We start from the raw sequence: 20,941 nt of genomic DNA, 5'->3' as shown, positions 1-20,941 counted from the left end.
GCTGCAGCCCGGCTGGCTGGGCAAAATAGCTGGGGGGTGATGAACAACTTGTGTACGTGATACAGCAGGAGTGGGAGCCGTTTATAGTAGGACAGGAGAGGTATTTATACATTCCAACAGCTTATCTTAATTAACATAAACTAGATACAGCAGTCAACCAATAAGAAATCTCCACACTTAATGGCTCGCTGACTTTACTTCACCAACCACTCCCTCTGGCAAAATGACAGGCGCCATCCTGACTTGTTTACAGACTCTAACATAAACTGCTAGAAGTCAAATAAAAATGTGTTAAGATGGGAATAGCAGAAAGGAAAGAATAAGATGGAAACCAACATGGAGGAGGGGAATACAGGAAAATAAGTGACACAAAACACAAAAGGGAGCTCTATAATGTTGTAAAAACTTCCTGGAGCAAGGAGCAGTGGTAGATACCTGTGCTCCCAGCAACTGGGGAGGCTGAGGCTGGAGGAGTCTAAGTTTGAGGCCAGCCTCAGCAATTTAGTGAAACCCTATCTCAAAAATTAAAAAGGGCTGGAATGTGACTCAATGGTAAAGTGCTCCTAGGTTCAATCCCTAGCAAAACATAAAAACAAAACAAACATACATAACATGACTACAACACTGGGCATGGTGGTGCATGCCTGTAATCCTAGTGGCTTGGAAAGCTGAGGCAAGAGGATGGCAAGTTCAAAGCCAGCCTCAGCAAAAGCAAGGTGCTAAACAATTCAGTGAGACCTTGTCTCTAAATAAAATAGGGCTGGGGCTGGGGCTCGGTGGTTGAGTGCCCCTAAGTGCAATTCCCAGTATCAAAAAAAAAAGAAAGAAAGAAAAAGAATAACATGACTACAAATAGTGAAAGCATTGACTATTTCAAAACAAGCAAAGGACACTAAGACAATGATATGATGCATGAAAGAACATAAATCAGAATTAGAAAAATGTAAGTGAATGACAGACTTATTCTGAAAGGAATGTGGAAAGAACTGGAAATGAACTGAAAAAGCAGTGTAGAAATGAAGACTAAAATGTACACAAATGCAAATGAGGGCTGGGGTGGTGGCTCAGTGGTAGAGCACTTCCCTAGCATGTGTCAGACACTGGGTTCGATTCTCAGCATAGCATATAAATAAATAAAGGTCCATTGATAACCTTAAAAAATATATTTAAAAAAGCAAATTAACACAGTGGATAATGCTTTTTATAGAAAGTGAAAAAGAGGAAATTTTAAAAATCAAAATGAACGCTTAACACAACTATGCAGATTTTATAAACATAGTAAAAGCATTTGTCTAAAAAATCAAAATAAAAAAGAACTGAAGTTTGGGATGTGGCTCAGTGGTAGAGTGTTTGCCTAGCATGCCTGAACCCTGGGTTTGATCTCAGAACCATGGGAATATAAAATTGAAGAATGAGATAAAATATGAGAGAAACAGTGACAAATACTGAAAATGGGAAAAGAATACTTAAAAATATACAGAAATAATGAGTCTTCGAAGAAGAAAAATCAAAGTAAAGGAACAGGATAAATTCTAAAAGCTATTTAAAAAGATTTTTCTTGAACTAATGAAAAATTTGAGACTACATATTCAAAAAGTATACTGCGAAACTGTGAATATCGTCCCCAAATGACCACCAACAATTAAAAAAAAAAAATCTTGGGGCTGGGGTTGTGTTCAGTGGTAGAGCGCTTGCCTAACATGTGAGGCCCTGGGTTTGATTCTCAGCACCACATATAAACAAACAAAGCTAAAAATCCATTGGCAACTAAAAAAATATTTTTTAAAAAATCTCTTGGGCATCTAGAAAACAGAATGTATGACTTAGAAGGGCAAAAAAAATTTAGATTATCCTTCGGCTTTTCAAACATAATAATTCATTCCAGAAGAAAGAGAAGTAATATATTTACTAAGAGATTCAAAAAAGGGAAGTACAACCCTAGTAACACAAACTTTGCAAGTATAAAAGACACAGATAAATTTATCAACAAACATGATTTCAGGAAATATTGTTCCCAAGGCTCTTCTGAACAATGCCTTAAGGACTGGAGGTATTACATAAAAAAGTTACTTGTAGAACTAAAGCTATGTAAGAGCCATGCAGGACAGAGTGTAGTACATAATAACTCTATGCCCAGACAATGTAGGTTTACTATAAAAACGATTTTGAACTCAGGGACACTCGACCACTAAGCCACATCCTCATCCCTATTTTAAATTTTATTTAGAGTTTTTTTTTAGCAACACCTTGGTGTTGCTGAGACTGGCTTTGAACTTGAGATCCTCTGCCTTAGCCTCCCAAGCCGATGGGATTATAGGCATGCACCATTGTTCCGGCACTAAAAACAATTTTAAAAAACTTTTTTTTGGTTGTAGATAGATACAATACCTTTATTTTATTTATTTTTTTAACGTGGTGCTGAGGATTGAACCCAGTGCCTCACACATACTAAGCAAGCACTCTACCACTGAGCTACAAACAAACCCAACCCTTATAAAAACATACATTTATTTATTTATTTATCTATTTATTTATTTATTTATTCTAACTTGTTATACGTGACAGCATAATGCATTCCAACTCATAGAACACAATTTTTCATGTCTCCGGTTGTACACAAGTAGAGTCACACCATTCATGTCTTCATATATGTATAAAAATAATTTTTTTAAATATTTATTTTTTGGTTAGTCACAATGCCTTTATTTTATTTATTTTTATGTGGTGTTGAGGATTGAACACAGAGCCTCGTGCATGCTAGGTGAGCATTCTACTGCTAAGCCAGAACCCCAGCCCACAATTTTTTTTAAATATATATTTTTTTATAACCTTATTTATTTATTTATTTATTTATTTAGTGGTGCTGGGTATTGAACCCAGGGCCTTGTGCATGTGAGGCAAACACTCTACAACTGAGCTATATCCCCAGCCTATTTATTTTTTATGTGATGCTGAGGATCAAAACTAGTGCCTTAACTATGTTAGGCAAGTGATCTACCACTGAGCTACACCCTCTAAAAACAATTGTGGAGAAACACAATAGAAAAATACTTTTTAAATGTTTTCAGTGCTCATTTTTATGGTAATGTTAAATTATTATTCTGAGAATGCTTCATGTGTAATATGAAATAAAATGAATAATTATAGAATATTCTATCTTCTCTGTCCCTGAAAACTAGGATTTCTTTATATGGATGAAAGGAGCTAGAAAAGCGATTAAGTAAAAAAGTGATTAACTTTGTAGGTTGGGGTTGTAGCTTAGGGTAGAGCACTCACCTAGCATGTGTGAGGCCCTGGGTTCAATCCTCAGCACCACATAAAAATGAATAAGTAAAATAAAGGTATTGTGTCCAACTACAACTAACAAATAAATGTTTTTCTAAAAAAGTGATTAACCTTGAATTTGTTTTGTTTTACTGTGCTGGATATGGAACCCAGGACCTTGCACATGCCAGTAATTTTGAATTTGAACTGAAAATATCAACGTTTACTTGTGAGGTAATTTATCATAGATATGTGTGTGTGTGCGTGCGTGTGTGTGTGTAGATAGATAGATGGATGTATATAGTATATGTACACATACATAAACTGCTAGCTTTGTTCACTGAAAAGGCCTAGCTGTGATGTTGAAATATATCACTTATAAAACTCAAGCCTTGGGATTCCACCTCTTGGGTCCCCTTCTTCCTCCGGGAGAAGTCTTTTCTGCTGTCCTTTAATAAACTTCTAATTTCTAATCTGAAAAAAAAAAAACAAAAAAAAAACTCAAGCCTTGGCCAGGCATGGTGGCACACACCTGTAATCCCAGCAACTCAGGAGGCTGAAGCAGCAGGATCACAAGTTCAAAGTCAGCCTCAGCAATTTAACAAGGCCCTATCTCTAAATTAAGAGAGAGAGAGAGAGAGCGCGCGCGCGCGCGGCGCGCGCTGGGGATGTGGCTCAGTGGTTGAGTACCCCTGAGTTCAATCCCCAGTATCAAAAAACAAAACAAAACAAAAACCTTTAAGCCTTCTTAGAATCATAGCCGATTCAAATATGTGTCCAAAGCCAGGCATGGTGGGGTGTGCCTTAAGTCCCAGCAACTCAGGAGACTAAGGCAGGAGGATCACTTGAGTTCACAAATTTGAGACCATCCTGGGAAACAGAAAGACCTGTCTCAAATGGAAAGGAAGAAGGGAAGGAGGAAGGGAAGGAAAAGGAAGTCACATCTGTATCCAAGATGTCCAAGGAGTATCTTATAAAAAAAACACAAGAAAAGAGATGACTAGTAATATTGAAAGAACTCAGGAATAACTTGATGAAACTCTACCAAAGTTGGGGCAGTTGACTCTTTTTTTGTGGGGGGCGGGCAGGGGACATACCAGGGGTTGAACTCAGGGGCACTCAACCATTGAGCCACAACCCCAGCCTTTTTTTTTTTTTTTTCATATTTTATTTAGGATCTTGCTGCGTTTCTCAGGGTCTCATTAAGTTGCCGAGACTGGTTTTGAACTTGTGATTCTCCTGCCTCAGCCTCCAAGCCGCTAGGATTACAGGTGTAGGCTGGCAATTGACTTTTAAATGATGACAATTCTTTTTTCTTTTTTTCTCATATGGGAAATTGAACCCAAAGCCCTCTAATACTAAGCCAAATTCCCAGCCTTTTTTATTTTATTCGAGACAGGATCCTCACAGGCCAAGTTGCCAAGTTCTAGGCCTAAAACTTGGAATCCTCTTGTCTCAGCCTCCTGAGAAACTAGAATTACAGGCTTGCACCACTGCATCTGGCAATAATAACAATTAAGTTATTTAAATCTATGTAATGTGTATATAAACTCACAAGTTTATAATGATAAATTTTTATGTGTGTGGTGCTAAGAATTGAACCTGAGGCTTCATGCATATCAGGCAAGCACTGTACCACTGAGCCACATCCCTTGCCCCATAATGATATACTTTTATTTTTTTAAAATATTCATTTTTTAAAAAGGGTAGTTGGACACAATACTGATATTTTATTTATTTTTATGTGGTGCTGAGGATCAAACCCAGGGCCTCGAACATACTAGGAGAGCACTCTATCGCTGAGCCACAACCCCAGCCCATGATACACTTTTGAAATTGTTACCTTAAAACAATGATAGAAGTCAGGTATGGAGGTGCACACCTGTAATCCCTATGGCTCAGGAGGCAGAGGCAGGAGGATTGTGAGTTCAAAGCCAACCTCAGCAACATGGAGGCACTAAGCAACTCAGTAAGACAGTTTCTAAATAAAATACAAAAAAAAAAAAAAAAAAAGGGCTGGGGATGTGGCTCAATGGCTCAATAGTTGAGTGCATTGAGTTCAATCCCTGGTACCAAAAAAAATAATAATAATAATAATAGAAATTTGTTTCATTATCTTGTTGAACACTGGTTTAAAAAAAGGGGAGGGGGCTGAGGTTGTAGCTCAGTGGTACAGCGCTTGCCTTGAACATGTAAGGCCCTGGGTAGGATCCTCAGCACCACATAAAAATAAATAAATAAATAAAAATAAAGATATTGTGTCCATTAAAAAAAAGTGGGGGGGGGGCAATCAAGCATTCACTCTGGCTTTCCTTTGTGAAGTATAGTACTTAGAAACCAAATAGTGGATGAGAGGAAACTTCTCTTTATAAAAGTATTTCAGAGTCTGTGTATGTAGCTCAGTGGTAAAATATTTGCCAAGCATGCCTAAGGCCCTGGGTTCAATTCCTAGCATTGCAAAATAAATAAATAAAGATATTTAAACTAATCAATAAAAGGAGGTTATAGTACTAAAGGTGCCATTTTGCAATCTTCAATTAATTAACAGACACAATAAGCATCAGCACCTGAAAAAATAAAATCACAGAAACAATTAGATTCATATGACTATTTTTTTTTCCAGATTCCTCTTTTTTTCTGGTGGTACCCAGGATTGAACTCAGGGTCACTCAACTACTGAGCCACATCCTCAGCCCCATTTTGTATTTTATTTAGAGACACAAGGTCTCACTGAGTTGCTTAGCACCTCACTTTTTATTGAGGCTGGCTTTATTTTATTTATTTATTTTTTTTTTAAAGAGAGAGAGAGAGAATTTTAATATTTATTTTTTAGTTTTCAGCAGACACAACAACTTTGTATGTGGTGCTGAGGATGGAACCCGGGCAGCACGCATGCCAGGAGAGCTTGCTACTGCTTGAGCCACATCCCCAGCCCCTTGAGGCTGGCTTTAAACTCGTGATCCTCCTGCTCAGCTTCCTGAACCACTGGGATTACAGGCATGCACCAACTCTTAATTGTCCCGCCAAAGTGATCAATTCCGAGTGTGACCCAGCTTATGAGTCCAGCTAATAATTTGCAGGAAATATTGGGGACACAGAACAATTAGAACTGGATCATGCTCACAAGTTCAAGATCAGTCTAGGCAACATAAAGAAACCTGTCTAGCTGGATATGGTGGTGCATGCTTGTAACCCCAGCAAGTTGGGAGACCGAGGTAGGAGGATTACAAGTTCAAGATAAACCTCAGCAATTTAGCAAAGCCCTAAGAACTTAGCAAGACCCTATTTCAAAATTAAAAAATAAAACAAAGGGCTGGTGATGTTGCTCAGGAATTAAACATCTCTGGGTTCAATTCCCAGTAACAAAAATGAAAAAAAAAAAAAAAATCTACTTCATGTATGAGGACCTGGGTTCATTCCCAATCCCCAGCACTAACAAAACAAAGAAACAAAATCCCTGAAGCATGAATATATAATTAGCAAAATCCAGTCTGTGATAAATTGTGTCAATCAAATGGCCCAGAATCTTTAAAAAACAAATTGTAAGCAGTTAAGAAAGGATGTATGGGAAACTCATAGAAGACATATCAATTGCTCTTAAATAGATGAGACTAAAATATAGTGTCTAGGGATACAGAATTAAAGAATAAAACTATTTTTAAAAAAGCCAGAATAACACTGGTGATAAAACTAATTAGTTTGTTGTTGGTTCAAGGGATTAAACCCAGGGATGCTTAACCATTGAGCCATACCCCCAGCTCTTTTTCAATTTTTTTTTTCTTTTGAGACACAGTCTCACTAAGTTACCTGGGGTCTTGCTAAATTGCTAAGCCTGGCTTTGAACTTGCTATCCTCCTGCCTCAGCCTCCTGAACTGCTGGGATTACAGGCATGCACCACCATGCCCAGCCTAAAACTATTTTTAAAAGTTATCAGAAAATTAAACACTAATTATATTTTACTACATGGTGTTGAGAAATTACTAGTTTTAGGCACAATAATGGCTAATAAAAGTCCTTATCTTTTAGAGTTACTAAACATTTATAGATGAATGATTTTGCTACAAAATACTCTTGACTGGGGAGAATAGTTGAAGGAATAAATCAAGATTGGCCGAGAATTGATAACTTGAAGGTAGATGATAGATACATAAGAATTCATTACTCTATTTTTGATGCTTTTTTTGGTAGTGGGGACTAAACCCAGAAGCACTTTACCACTGAACTACATTCTTAGCCCTTTATATCTTTGAGATAGTGTCTCACTCAGTTGCTGAGATTGACCTCTAATTTGCAATCCTCCTGCCTCAGCCTCCCAAATTGCTGAGATTAAAAGCATGAGCCAGGGCTGGGGATGTGGCTCAAGCGGTAGCGCGCTTACCTGGCATGCATGCGACCCGGGTTCGATCCTCAGCACCACATACCAACAAAGATGTTGTGTCCGTGGAGAACTTAAATAAATATTTAAAAAAAAAAAAAAAAAAAAAAGCATGAGCCACCATGCCCAGCTATTTTCTCTATTTTTGTATATACTTGATTAATTATTTAATTATGATGCTAGTAATCCCAAGTTTATTTATTTATTCATGATCCCTTAGTCTCACACACATGCAGTCCCAAGCTTGATATTTTATGTAATATAAAAATTGCAAATGATTAAAAGACATTAAATATATAAGAACTATAGGTTCATAATAGTAACTTTTAAAAAGGGAGAGAGTAAAACAAAACAAAATCATTGAATGCCATTAGTAGTTGCTAAAACATCAACTTATAACTTTGAAATTAAGAATGGAAAGAGATTTAAGCATTTCTCTTTCCATTCTGGTATGAACTTTATTTTAGGGTTACCAAATAGTCCCAGAGGTTGTGGAAAGTTTTTCTGTACAGAATTAGAGCTAATAAGTGGAAATGAAATAGTAGTATTAGCAAATCACAGTTATATAATCCCTAGTGAAGTATCCAATTCATAGAATGATCATCAATAGACAATAAACCAATGTGGTGAAAAGTTGACAAGGAACTTTATGATACAGAGATCATACTCTCACCATCTGAAAACAGAAGTAGTTTGGCTTCTGACATGGACAGGGAGATCTGTCAGGCCAGGAATACCTGTGCTATGTGGGATAAGTGAAAAACAAATTCTTACTGTGTTAAGCCACTGAAATATGGGTGCAATTCATTATAGAAGCTAGTTTATTCTTTTTAATATATCATTCATATATTTTTAAAACATGTAAGCACATAACTACATATATTTAAAGATACATACATATCCAAACATACACTGACACATTTGTGTATGCCTATACCAGGGAGAGGAACAAGCATAGGGATCAGGGATCAAAAGAAAACAAGAAAGGTTGCTGAACATAGTGGTGCATACTTATAATCCCAGCTACCCAGGAGGCTAAAGTAATAGGATCCTGAATTTGAAGTCGGCTTGGATGACTCAGTGAGACTCTCATCTCAAAATGAAAAAGATCTGTGATGAAATTCAGTGGTAGAGTGCTTTTCCTAGTATACATGAGGCCCTAGGTTCAATCTCCAGTACCACAAAAAAGAAAATGAAAAGGGGCCTGGTATCAACAACAATGAGAATTCATCATGCTCTGAGGAGCCCAGCTGAACTATTAAGGAAAAAGAGCTGGGGCTGTGACTCAGTGTAGCACATGTGAAGTCTGGGGTTCAATCCCCAGCACTGTGAAAGAAAGAAAGGAAAGAAAGGAACAAAGAAAGGAAGGAAGGAAGGAAGGAAAAGAAAAGAAACTATTGAAGAATAAAAAGTAATTTAAAAAGAAGATAATCTACCTTTCTAGAACCCAGGTTAGTTCATTAGGAGTGTAATTATCTCATGCCTGAAGAAGCAGGAGCACAATATGGTCCTGGAGAGAAAACAGTACAGCTGGGCTTTGTGGTGCACACCTGTAATCCAGTGGCTTGGGAGGCTGAAGCAGGAGGATCACAAGTTCTCTTTCTTTTTAGTACCAGAATTGAACCCAGGGCACTCAACCACTGAGCCACATACCCAGCCCTTTTAATTTTTTATTTTGAGATAGGGTCTCACTCAACAAATTGCTTGGGGGTCTCAAACTTGCAATCCTCCTGCCTCAGCCTCCTGAGTTACTGTGATTGCAGACATGTACCACAGTGCTTAGATAGATATGGTTTTTAAGCCATTAAACTTGTGGTGATTCATTACAGCAACAGGAACCTGCCTTTACTATTGAGCAGCAATACCTATTCTCCTAAGACTAAGTGTGGAGGTTCGGGTAGGAAGTGATACTGATCCAGTTTTATATTATGGCTCATTTGATATGTATCTGAGTTTGAGCATATTTCTAAGCAACAAGACATTGTTAACTATGTACTATTTATAGGGTTGCTAAGAATTAAATAGAGTAAGTTTTCAATTACCTAATATAAACAATCAGTTAACTTTAGTTTTGTAAGTCACATTCCTTATGGATTTACACACATTCATCCCTCCCTTCCTTGAACAGGCACACAGGTATAACTGAATACCCAATACATGCCTGGCACCAAAAGTACAAATTAGCTTGTGTCCACTGTAACCTCAAATATTTCTCACCAAAGCTGCCATAATTTCCAGTCAGCCTGGTGCTCTCTAAGCACAGGCCTTCACACCTGTCCACTCACGTGGTTTAATGTTCCCTTGATGGACCCATTCTGGTGTCACTCCTTACCCTCTCAAGTGTTCTCTGTAGCTGTCATGAGCAGTTTCATTTCTACCTTTACCCTGATCCCTGGCAAAAGCCCCCCCAGAGTACTCACAGGACAGTATGCTTCTTCTATTCATACTTTAGACACCCTGTTTTCCTTTTCTTTGGTACTGGGAATTGAATCCAGAGGTGCTTAACCACTGAACCACATCCCCAGTCCTTTTTAAACTTTGAGACAGGTCTCACTAAGTTGCTGAGGCTGGTCTTGAACTTGCAATCCTTCTGTGTCAGCCTCCCGAGTTGCTGGGATTATAGGCATGCACCACTGTGCCCAGCTCATTCTCAAGTTTTCCTACATCTCTCACCATTTCTCCTTTGAGATTCCAAGTAGCTCTTCCCTGAAACCCAGAAAAGTCTAGGGTAATAGACCAGCTGAGTTTCACCCAGCTAGTCTAAAAACAGGAAGGACAAGTGGGGCTCCTTTCTCTGGTAGGGAACTGGAGTCTAAGGTATTAACACAGGATGCCCAGACCTACCTGGACTACCCAGGTAGCCTCACTTGCCTCACCTCTCCAACATTTCAACACTTTCAGGTGCCTATCCGACTTATACATAATACCCTGACCTGTGATATACCCCAATCTTGACAAGATCCATGTGTTTTTCCTAATTTCACAGCTCCCCACACCGTCCCACTTGTAACCTACAAGTTTGAAATGCTGAGCTCTGCCCCCACAATGTCTGGTCCTACTTTTCTTTCATGATTGGTCTGGGATTGGCTTTCTTCCTGATGTCCAGGCCCAAGCTTCTATTCTACAGAGCCTGCAGTCCTTTCTCTAAAGACGGGGAGCTGATTCTTTAGGGATGACATAATATGGGTCAAACATTATAATCAGAGGAAATTGCTTTCAGTTCCTTTGGGCTTTGGAGGTGTTGACTGGGAACAGTGTGGCTTTGGAGATTTCACAAAGGGTTATGCTCGTCAAATCTATATATTCCTGGGTCCCCAGCCTCTCTGTGTACTGAGAGGGCTAGTCTTCTAGGAGGCTGCACTGTTATTTGAGCTTGGAGGTTCCACCCAGCCACCCTGGCAATGGTGCATAAAGGCCACAAGAGGGCAGGCAACCTCTTCAGTTGAGAAGTTGGTTGACTACGTGAAGTGAGACTCAAAAAGGAATGCAATGGGGCTGGGGGGTATAGCTCAGTGCCCAGCACACAAGCGTCTCTAAGCACACACACCCCACCCCACACCCCCAGAAAAAGTAAAAAGGAATATAATGACGTCCATGAGGAAGGGTGGTTACTTTGGTCACTCAAGGGAACACTATAAAATGGCTGTGGAGAAGGGGCTGGAATGGAGTATTGGAATTCCCAGTCTTTAAGGGGTCAGGAGCCCCAGGTTCTTGAGGAGCAGTAAAGAGAGGTCTGGTAGGCAGAAGAGAAGAGGCTGAGAGGATACTTTGGACATTTCTTTCACTTTGAGGGAGAGGAGAAGAGAGGATCTTTAGGGGCGAGCCATGGACTGCTGAGAAGGATGGGAGTGGGGGGTTGCTGAACAACATCTGAGGAGTTTTAAGGGAAATAGAGACTTGGCTTCCTTCCTTCCCTTCCCCAACAAAAACTGAAAAGTAGAAAAATGGTAGGAGTTATTTCAAGGTTTGGTGAAGATTCCTCCAACTCAGGAGAGCACGTTAACTATCCCAAGACCCTCTTTTATTCCCTCCCCCCCCCCCGCCCCTCCAGTAATCAAATTAGATTAGGGCCCACAAAAAACAGGGGCCAACATATGGGGCAGTCACCTGGGATCCAAGGGTTAATCTCCAAGAATTCATTCAAACATCAGCCATAGTCCTTATCCCCCCTGGCCTCTGGGCCTGTCCCTTCTCTGAGCCCCAGGTTGGCAGCTTCAGTGAATTCCTTCTTTGGTGTAATTAGCTAGGGTCCTGAGATCCAGCCCCAGAGCCAGTCCCCTGCTCCCTCCTTAGGTCCAAGAGTAAAGGGGGCTTGCTCTAAGGGAGAAAGGAGGACTTTCCCTTGCTCCTGCCCACCTACCAAGATGGGGCCCAGAGACCAAAGAGCCTCTGTCTGTTCCTGCCACACCCCCACATTGTGGCCCAGACAAGGGGATTCCTTGTATCCCAACCTCAGGCAGGCATCCTTGTGACCAAATGGTGGAAGGCTGGACCGGGTGGGGGAAGGGCATTACAGAGTCAGAGAAGATAACACCTCCCCACCCTCCAAGATTCTGGTTTTACCCTAGAGCCCTGAGGGCCTCAAACTTCACTCTCCCCAGCTCCCAACATAGGGTGAGAAGGCTAGGACTCATCTGCATATAAAAGGCCTGAGGCCTGAAAAGGAAACTGAGAAGGTGTAGAGACACAGAAACTGAACCTCCCCGCAGGCAGAAATGGAGTCAAAATTAGAATGGGGCAGCCCAGGGATTGGGTAAGACAGGGGACTGTAGCAGAGTGGACCAAGCTGACTCAGAGCCTTAGGTGCAGGCCCTAACAGTTTCTCTCCCAGAAAGCAAACAGACAAAAGTGTTGCACCAGACAGGGATGTAGATAGAGACCGTGAGACCCCCTAGGACAAAATGAGAATTCCCTGTTTAAAAGGTAAGAACATTCCAAAAAGCAGCACAAACATCCACCAGTGAGCAACTTTCCTGTCAGAAGGGGTGATGTGTTGCCATTCACATGAAGTAATGGTAAGGCTATGAAGTGATATGGTATCACTTAGCAGCAGAGGCACAGACACCCTTATACTGACCATCCAAAGACTGAAACAGACAAAAAGTCAGTCCATCCTAGCAGGAAATGACATCAGTAGGAAGGGGAGGGTCTACCAACTCCCAAGGATTCTGGGAGGGCTAATCCAGGAAGGGTTGGCCCTGAATGTCTCAGTCTTCTTGACCAAGAGGTGGCAAGACTTTTAGACTTTAGATGAGTAATTACATCCCAATTTCTTCATTAGTGATCTCCTATGGGTCATAAATCCTTATCTGGGGGAGGGGCAGAGAGAGAGGATAGAAATACCCTCACACCAGGAGACACCCACCTGTAGTTAACCTCTCTATGAAAATAGCTCTAGGGGCCTGGTAATTGAGGGATAAAGGTAGAGACTCCCTAGGACCGGAGTTATGATGAGCCAGGTTTTCATGGTAATTGATTTCAGAGCATCCTATTCCTACTCCTTGACTGAGGGAGAATAAATTTTGTGGGAGACCAGGGCCAAGGGATGAAAGATCTATAGGAGTACAAAATGTTGGGAAAGTTGTTACAAGAAGGTCACATCATCTTGGCATTGTCCCCAGTACCAGTGGGCCTCAAAGTCCAGTTTGGCACTCTCGTCCTCTGGTGGCTCCAATGGTCCACCTTGGAGCCCCTCCCCTGGAGGCTTCCTCAGAGACATTAAGCTCTCTAGCCTGGTGGCTGTGAGATCCACCTCAGTCCTGGCCCTCTCCTCGCCAGGTATAACCTTTGTCCAGTCAATCTCAGGACAGGGAGCCCCTGGGGGACCCTGTTCATCAAGCTCTCTGGGGGCCACAGTGTCCAAGAAGCTGCCAATAGAGACACTGTCCAGCCGGTCAGTAGAGCTGGTGTCTGGAAGGCTGTCCCAGCTGCCCCGCCTTGAGCGGCCTGGGCTCCCGCCTGTCAGGCTGTATTGGCTGCTGGTGAGGCTACTGCAATGACTGGTCAGTGTCCCCCGTTCCTCCAACAGCCAACGCACTGCCTCAATGCCCTCGTTCAAGGTCACCAGCTGCTGCAGGATCTTCACATCAATAGCTCGCAGGTAAGCCTGGGAGAGTGGAAGAAGGAATTAGTCACAAGTCTGAGCGATGGGCTTCCACAGTTATTTCCAGAGACCCCTACTTAGTGACCAACCGAATGTGTTTTGCTTTTAAGAAGCATGGAAACAGAATGTGGAGAATGGGCTTTAGAAAAAAATGGTCAAATATTTAAAATTTCAGCTCAGGGTGGAGATGGAGGTCAATGGTAGAGTGCTACCTAGCATATATAAGGCCGTGGGTTTGATCCCCAGAAACCGCCTCCCCAACCCCCCCCCAAATTTCCAACCACTATTTTGGTTGGGGGGGAGGGTACCAGGGCTAAACTCAGGGGCACTCGACCACTAAGCCACATCCCCAGCCTTATTTTGTATTTTATTTAGAGACAGGGTCTCAACGAGTTGCTTAGTGCCTTGCTTTTACTGAAGCTGGCTTTGAACCCGAGCCTCCCGCCTCAGCCGCCCAAGCCATTGGGATTACAGATGTGCTCCACTGCACCCAGCTCCAGCTCCACTATTGATGAGCTAGCTGTGTGATTGAGACTCTTCTCTGAGTCTCAATTTCCTTGACTGCAAATAGGGCTAAATCACTCATCTCACGGGGTGGCTATAAAGATTTTGAAATGCTATTACACACTGAGAGCATAGTACCTAGCACAGAATAAGGTCTTAGTAATGTTAAATACTAAAATCCAATCAAATTCTAGTTTGGTAGGCTAGAACTTCATATTTAGGGCATTTAGTCTATTGAACTGGTTCAGATTCACCAGTAAGACTCAGAAACGGACAGAGAATAGCTTGATAGATTGTTAACTGGGAAGTGGACAAAAAGCAGGTGGGAGCTGAAAAATAAAGAACGAGTTAACCTAGTTCCCTAGTCCCTTCAGAGTACTGGTAACAAGACTATGGGCTTGGGCTATGGGAACAAAAGGTTGGCCAGGACTAAGAAGGATCAGCATCCCACTGGCTGGGATTCATGGTCTCCCTTCACCTAACACCAGTCTCCCTGTCTGTACTGGAAATAATTCTAATTTTCTGGGTAATCTCCAGGGTCCCTCTCAGCTCAGATGCACTAAAATACCTTTCCCAAGCACAAGTCTGAACCTGTCCCTCCCTTGCTCAAGAGGGATTTACTGGTTTTGCATTGTTCTTAGAAAATGAAATCTAAACACTTCAGTGGCTGGCATTCAAAAGCCTATAGTAATATGGTTCTTGCCCATCTCTCTAGTTTCACCTCTGGCATACTTCTCTATGGACCCAAGGTCCTGCTACAACATGACTTTTTAGTTTTATTTAGTTTCATTTTTTAAAATAGTTATTTTTTAGTTAAAGGTGGACACAATATCTTTATTTTATATTTATGTGGTGCTGAGGATCGAACCCAGTACCTCACGCATGCTAGGCCAGCCCTCTACCTATGAGCCACATTCCCAGCCCTTAGTTTCACTTTTAGTCAAATCAATAGATGCTTACATGGAAGCAAACAGTTATAGAAGATTTATTTTTGGTACTGGGGATTAAACCCAGGAGCACTTACCACTTACATCCCCAGCCCCCTCCCCCTTTTTTTTTGATAGGGTCTCTAAGTTGCTTAGGGCCTCCCTAAATTCCTGAGACTGGTCTAGAATTTGTGATTCTTCTGTCTCAGCCTAGCCTCCAAATCACATGCTTCTATTGCAACTTTTTGATTTTTAAATTTTGAACATTTTTCTATTGACTTCCCACACTATAAGAAGTTAAGGATTTAACTTTAACTCACTCCCCACTCCTCTGCTATGTAGACATACTTCCCACCTCCTCATTTTCCCAAAAGGCAATACAATTACCTTATTAGGATTTTGAAATGCTACTTATAGCCAAGCTATGTACTTTACAATAGTTACTTTTTATTTATTACAACCTATGCTTTGCTTAGACTTACTGCCTAGTTTACTATGTAGTTACCAGTAGATCATTCCCAGATTCTTCCCAATTATCTGAATTTCCCTTTCAAGGCTTTCAAACACATCACATGAGATGATCTATCTATTCTATCTTCTAGAGGCATCTCACCCCACCTTACAGTCAGTACTGGGGCTTGAACCTAGGAGTGCTTTACCACTGAACTATCACCCTTTTCATTTTTTATTTTGAGATACCCAGGCTAGTGTGGAATTTGTGATCCTCCTGCATCAGCCTCCTGAGTAACTGAGTAGTATCTATTTAGAAGGCTTCTGATCTGCTTCAATCTGTCTCTGCTTCACTATCATCTTAGGGATTTCCTTTGCCTTTCCTAAGGTGGATCCTTTATTTCTTAGATGCCACCCATATATTCTTTCTTTTTTTTAAAAAAAAAAATATTTGCTTTAGTTGTAGTTGTACACAATATCTTTATTTTATTTTTATGAGGTGCTAAGGATCAAATCTAGCGCCCTGCACATGCTAGGCGAGCGCTCTACTGCCGAGACACAACCCTAGTCCCTTCTTTCTTGATTTACTACTTAATTCAGGTGAGTGGTGCTCTCCCTCTGGATGCATCTAGAGGTTGAAACTTTACATGTTTTAAAATGTTATTATTCTAGCCTTATAGCAGTAAGTTTGGCTGGATATAAAATTCTAGGTTGAAATTAATTTTTCTTTGAGATTTAAGACATTGTTCCATTGTCTTCTAATTTTCTGTGTTACATTTTAAAGGTCTCATTGCCACTGCTTAAGAGAAGTTTTTAGGGCTGGGGTTGTAGCTCAGTGGTAGAGTGGTTGCCTCACATGTGTGAGGCACTGGGTTCGATCCTCAGCACCACATAAAAATAAAAAATAAATAAAACAAAGGCATTGTGCCCATGTACAACTTAAAAAAATGTTGAGAGAGAAGTTTATAGTCCTAATAAGGTGAGATGGGCATAAATAACTGAGATATGAGATAATACAGACTATTAAAGACATAAGATAATGGAGGTTATCTTTAATTCTTTCCTAACGTGGACAAACATATTAACAGTGAAATAACAGTTCTAATTCAAGTCCAAACTAAATGTATTAAACAAAAGTCCTCATCCTAGAGGCTGGGGATGTAGTTCAGTGGTACAGTCCAAACTAAATGCATTAAACAAAAGTCCTCACACTAGAGGCCGGGGATGTAGTTCAGGCATTATACAGAATGCCTGAGGCCCTGCATTCAATCCCAGCACCTAAATGAATATAAAATATAAAAAAATTTAAAGTCCTCATACCAAAACTACTTCTCATGCTGTGTTTTCTCTTTCAATTCTTTCTGCCTTCCTCCCTTTCCTCCTTCCCATTCTACTCTTCTATTTCCAACCTCTGCTAGATAAAGGAGTAATTAACCTGGTTACACAGTGAGAGAAGGGGAAGGGATCTTAGAAATTTTTTTTTTTTTTTTTTGGTACTAAGGATTGAACCCAGGGGCATTTAACCTCTGAGCCACATCCCCAGCCCCTTTTTGTATTTTATTAGAGACAGGGTCTCACTGAGTTGCTTAGTGCCTTGCTAAGTTGCTGAGGCAATTATAATTGCTTATTATTGAATTCATGCCTCAGTTTCCCAAGCAGCTGAGATTATAGGTATGTACCTCAGCACCATCTTAGAATATCATTCTTAAACAGACACTTAAGCAATCCTCTTGGTTTCAGCACCTCTTGTGCTCTCAGTTCCAGAAATACCTGGTGCATCTAACTCCTAAGATTTTGAGAGTTTTTCTTTTTATTTTGATTTGTTTTGGTACTGGGGATTAAACCCTTGAGCACTTTACCACTGAGCACTGAGCTATATCACCAGACCATTTAATTTTTTGAGACAGAATCTTGCTAAGTTGTCCAGGCTGGCCTCCAATTTGTGACCCTCTTACCTCTGCCTCCCCAAGTGAGTCACTGGGATTATACTTGTGCACCACTGCACCAATTCTTTGAGAATTTCTTAGTGCAAATGCATTGCTTTTCAGCTTGCCCTACTGCTAGCTTAGAATTCAGCTTTTTTTTTGGTGGTGGTGGTGGGGTACCAGGGATTGAACTCAGGGGCACTCGACCACTAACCACATCCTCAGCCCTATTTTGTATTTATTTAGAGACAGGGTCTTATGAGTTGCTTTGTGCCTCGCTGTTACTGAGGCTGGCTTTGAACAAGTGATTCTCTTGCCTTAGCCTCCTGAGCCACTGGGATTACAGGCATGTGCCACCATGCCCCACCTAGAATTCAGCTTTTTTGAGGTCTGAGTTAGTTACTACTTTTCTTCTTCTTATCAGCTTCCAAAATTTTGTTCCCATCACCTTCTCCCTTTATTCTGATTGTCATTATGGCCTCAGGCCTTATTTATTTATTTATTTATTTTAAAGTTTTTATTTGTTACTGGATTTTATTTTATTTATATGTGGTGCTGAGAATCAAACCCAGTGCCTCATACATGCCAGGCAAATGCTACCACTGAGCCACCTGCCTCATGCCTTTTAAAATAATCTTTCTTGGGCTGGGGATGTGGCTCAAGTGGAAGCGTGCTCTCCTGGCATGCGCGGGGCGCTGGGTTCTATCCTCAGCACCACATACAAATAAAGATGTTGTGTCCACTGAAAACTAAAAAATAAATATTAAAAAAATTCTTTCTCTCTCTCTTAAAAAAATAATAATCTTTCTATTGGTTCTTTAATAGAATTTCAGAAAACAGTGAAGGTAAGTGAATGGGTTGAGTCTGCCCTCCTAAACTAAATTCCTACAGCCTTTGTTCGGTCTTCAGGGACTATCTCAAATGCCTTCTTCCTTGGGAAGTTTTCCTTGCCCTTTCTCAAGATAAAATTAATCTGTCACAGGACAAATATTTATTGAATGTTTCTTACAGGCGTGGCACTGTGTTAGACAAAGGAGAAAAGCCACCATTTCTTGACCTCAGAGGGTTCAGTCTTGTGGGTTAGATAAGACAATAAAGCAAGTCCTTAAATTCAGTGTGACAAGCTGGGCATGATGGTACATGCCTGTAATCCCAGGGACTCAGGAGGCTGAGGCAGGAGGATCAGAAGTTTGAGACCAGCCTCAGCAATTTAGTGAGATCCTGTCTCAAAATTGAAAAAATTAAAATAAAAAGAGCTAGCAATGTAGCTCAAAGGTAGAGTGGATTTAATCCCCAGTACCCTGCCCCTCCACCCCCAAATTAAGTGACAAATGCTAGAGGAAACAACTGTGGCACAGAGGACTATGAGTACCTAGGTTAATACCATAACCCAATTCAGGGAGGCCAGAAATGCTTCCTAAATAATGGATGTCAGATGAGACTTGAAGGTTAGGGATGAGGTAGGACTTAGCCAGACAAAGAGGAGGAGAGAAGCATTCCAACTTCAGGATATATCCCCTCCAATTCCAAGTGGCAGTAATCCAACTATGTTATTTCATGATCCAGACTCCCAGGAGGCCCCCCAGGGTTCCAACAGCACTTCTCATCCTGTACTAGAGTTGTCCCCTCCTTCCCTAACCCAGATTGTGAGCTCTTTGAGAACAAATCCTGCTCAATTGTTTCTGGCGCTCTCCCTAGTGTTGGGTAGGTCACACTCAGTTCTGTGATTCTCTTTCCTTTACTATCTGGCCCCTCTGGTGGTCCCCAAAATTCAGGGAACTAGATGGTACTGTGTTGCTGTGAAATGAATCAGAGGATCAGATTCTATAATCCTGTGACAGTGGGATTCCCTGACTGTGATAGCGTCACTCCCCAAAATAGAAAAAGCAAGGCTTTCTCGCCAGAAAAAGAAAGTTATTTCATACCATCTCTTTGGAAACAAAGCAGGGAATAACAGCTCAGGAGAGATGCAGTCTTAGAGGCAACCCTAACCCATTCTCTCCCTGGGGGAATTCAAGTCTCCCAACTCCTCCCCATATGCATATCAGACTTTCTGCCCAGGCCCAGGGTCCCAAGTAGGCTCCCTCATTGCTCAGTACCAATTTTAGCTCCTAGGTGGTGAATTGAGATTCTTAGACTATTGTTACTAGAAAGGCTCTTGCAAACCATTTAGTTTCACAATTCTCCCTTACTTCCCCCTCCAAGAGACAGAAATACTAAGGCCCTGAGAGAGAGAGGGCCTGGCTCAAGATCACAAAATGATTCAGTAGCAGAATCTAGACTTGAACCTATGTCTTCCCCTTCCTTGCCTGAAGCTTTTCCACAAACTGCTCTGTGGAGGTGGGTTGTCATAACAACAGTTATTTGGGTGGGAGAAGTGAGGAGGGGAGTTTGCCATTGTTTCCCATACCCACAAATTCCAGACTCTAGCTCTTCACTCAGCCTCTGCCTAGTGGAGCTAAGCAGGAGTGGGGAAGCCAATAGGCAGAGCTGACCTTGGCCTCAAGGGCAGGACTGGCCCCTCCCAAAAAGGAAAGCAGGGAGAGGGGCAATTGAAGGACAGTTTTTAAAGGGCTTGGACCTGTCCTGCCTCCAGTGAGGCCAAGGGAAATCCCCTGCTCTTCCCCTTGTCCTTCCTGGTTATAACCAGTGGGCAGGGCAGAATGCCTTAAGAGATTAATGACCTCCTGGCCTGAGGGAAGAAGAAAAGAATGGGCTAAGGGGTCCCTTATTCTAGCCCCCAAAAGGTTCTCTCCCCTCCCCAACTGAGGGCAGTCTTAGGCCCCATGCCAGGTGAGTCAAAAATGCAGAAAGACAAATTCAGAAGTTAAATGTACCACCTTAAAGTTCATAATCTGGTAGTCCCCAGCAAGTCGGAAAAGAGAACCAGAGAGATTAGGTGTGGTTCCAGATGCCGTGTGAGTTCAGGCAAGCCCTTAAATATCTCCAAGTACGGGAAAACATCACTTTCCTCATTTCAATAACACAAGACAGGCTTAAAATATCTGGTACAAGGCAGGTCTCAATGGTAAAGATATAAAATGTGGTCAGGTGATCTGGGTTCAAATCCTGACTTTGCTTTTTATTTTTTATATGACTTTGGGCAATTACTTAACCTCCCTTGCCTCCTCTATAAAATATCACTTATCTAACAAGGTTTCTGTGAAGATTTGAGAGAATATCATGTAAACCAGATGAAGTGGCACAGGTCTGTAATTGTAGCTACTCAGGAGGCTAAGGGTCATAAGTTCCAAGCCAGCCTGGGAAACTTAGCAAGACCCTGACTCAAAATTAAAAAATAAAAAGGGGGCTGGGGATATAGCTCAGTTGGTAGAGTGCTTGTCTTATATGTGAGTTCAATCCCCAGCACCACAAAAATAATAAGAATAAAAC

General features: G+C 41.3%; 1 protein-coding gene across 1 annotated transcript in view; it reads right to left on the bottom strand.

The window, feature by feature from the left end:
- Positions 1-8,443: 8,443 nt before the first annotated feature.
- Positions 8,444-20,941, bottom strand: part of Lurap1 (leucine rich adaptor protein 1) — a 15,315-nt gene continuing 2,817 nt past the window's right edge. The window contains exon 2 of the mRNA XM_005317986.4: positions 8,444-13,746. Coding sequence (XP_005318043.1) covers positions 13,225-13,746 — 522 coding nt within the window. The 3' untranslated portion in view covers positions 8,444-13,224. The remainder of the gene's footprint in view (positions 13,747-20,941) is intronic.

This window comes from Ictidomys tridecemlineatus, chromosome 11 (assembly GCF_052094955.1).
Source record: "Ictidomys tridecemlineatus isolate mIctTri1 chromosome 11, mIctTri1.hap1, whole genome shotgun sequence".
Taxonomy (NCBI): Eukaryota; Metazoa; Chordata; class Mammalia; order Rodentia; family Sciuridae; genus Ictidomys; species Ictidomys tridecemlineatus.
Note: the sequence above shows the minus strand (reverse complement) of the source record. Positions and strands in the feature narration are given on the sequence as shown.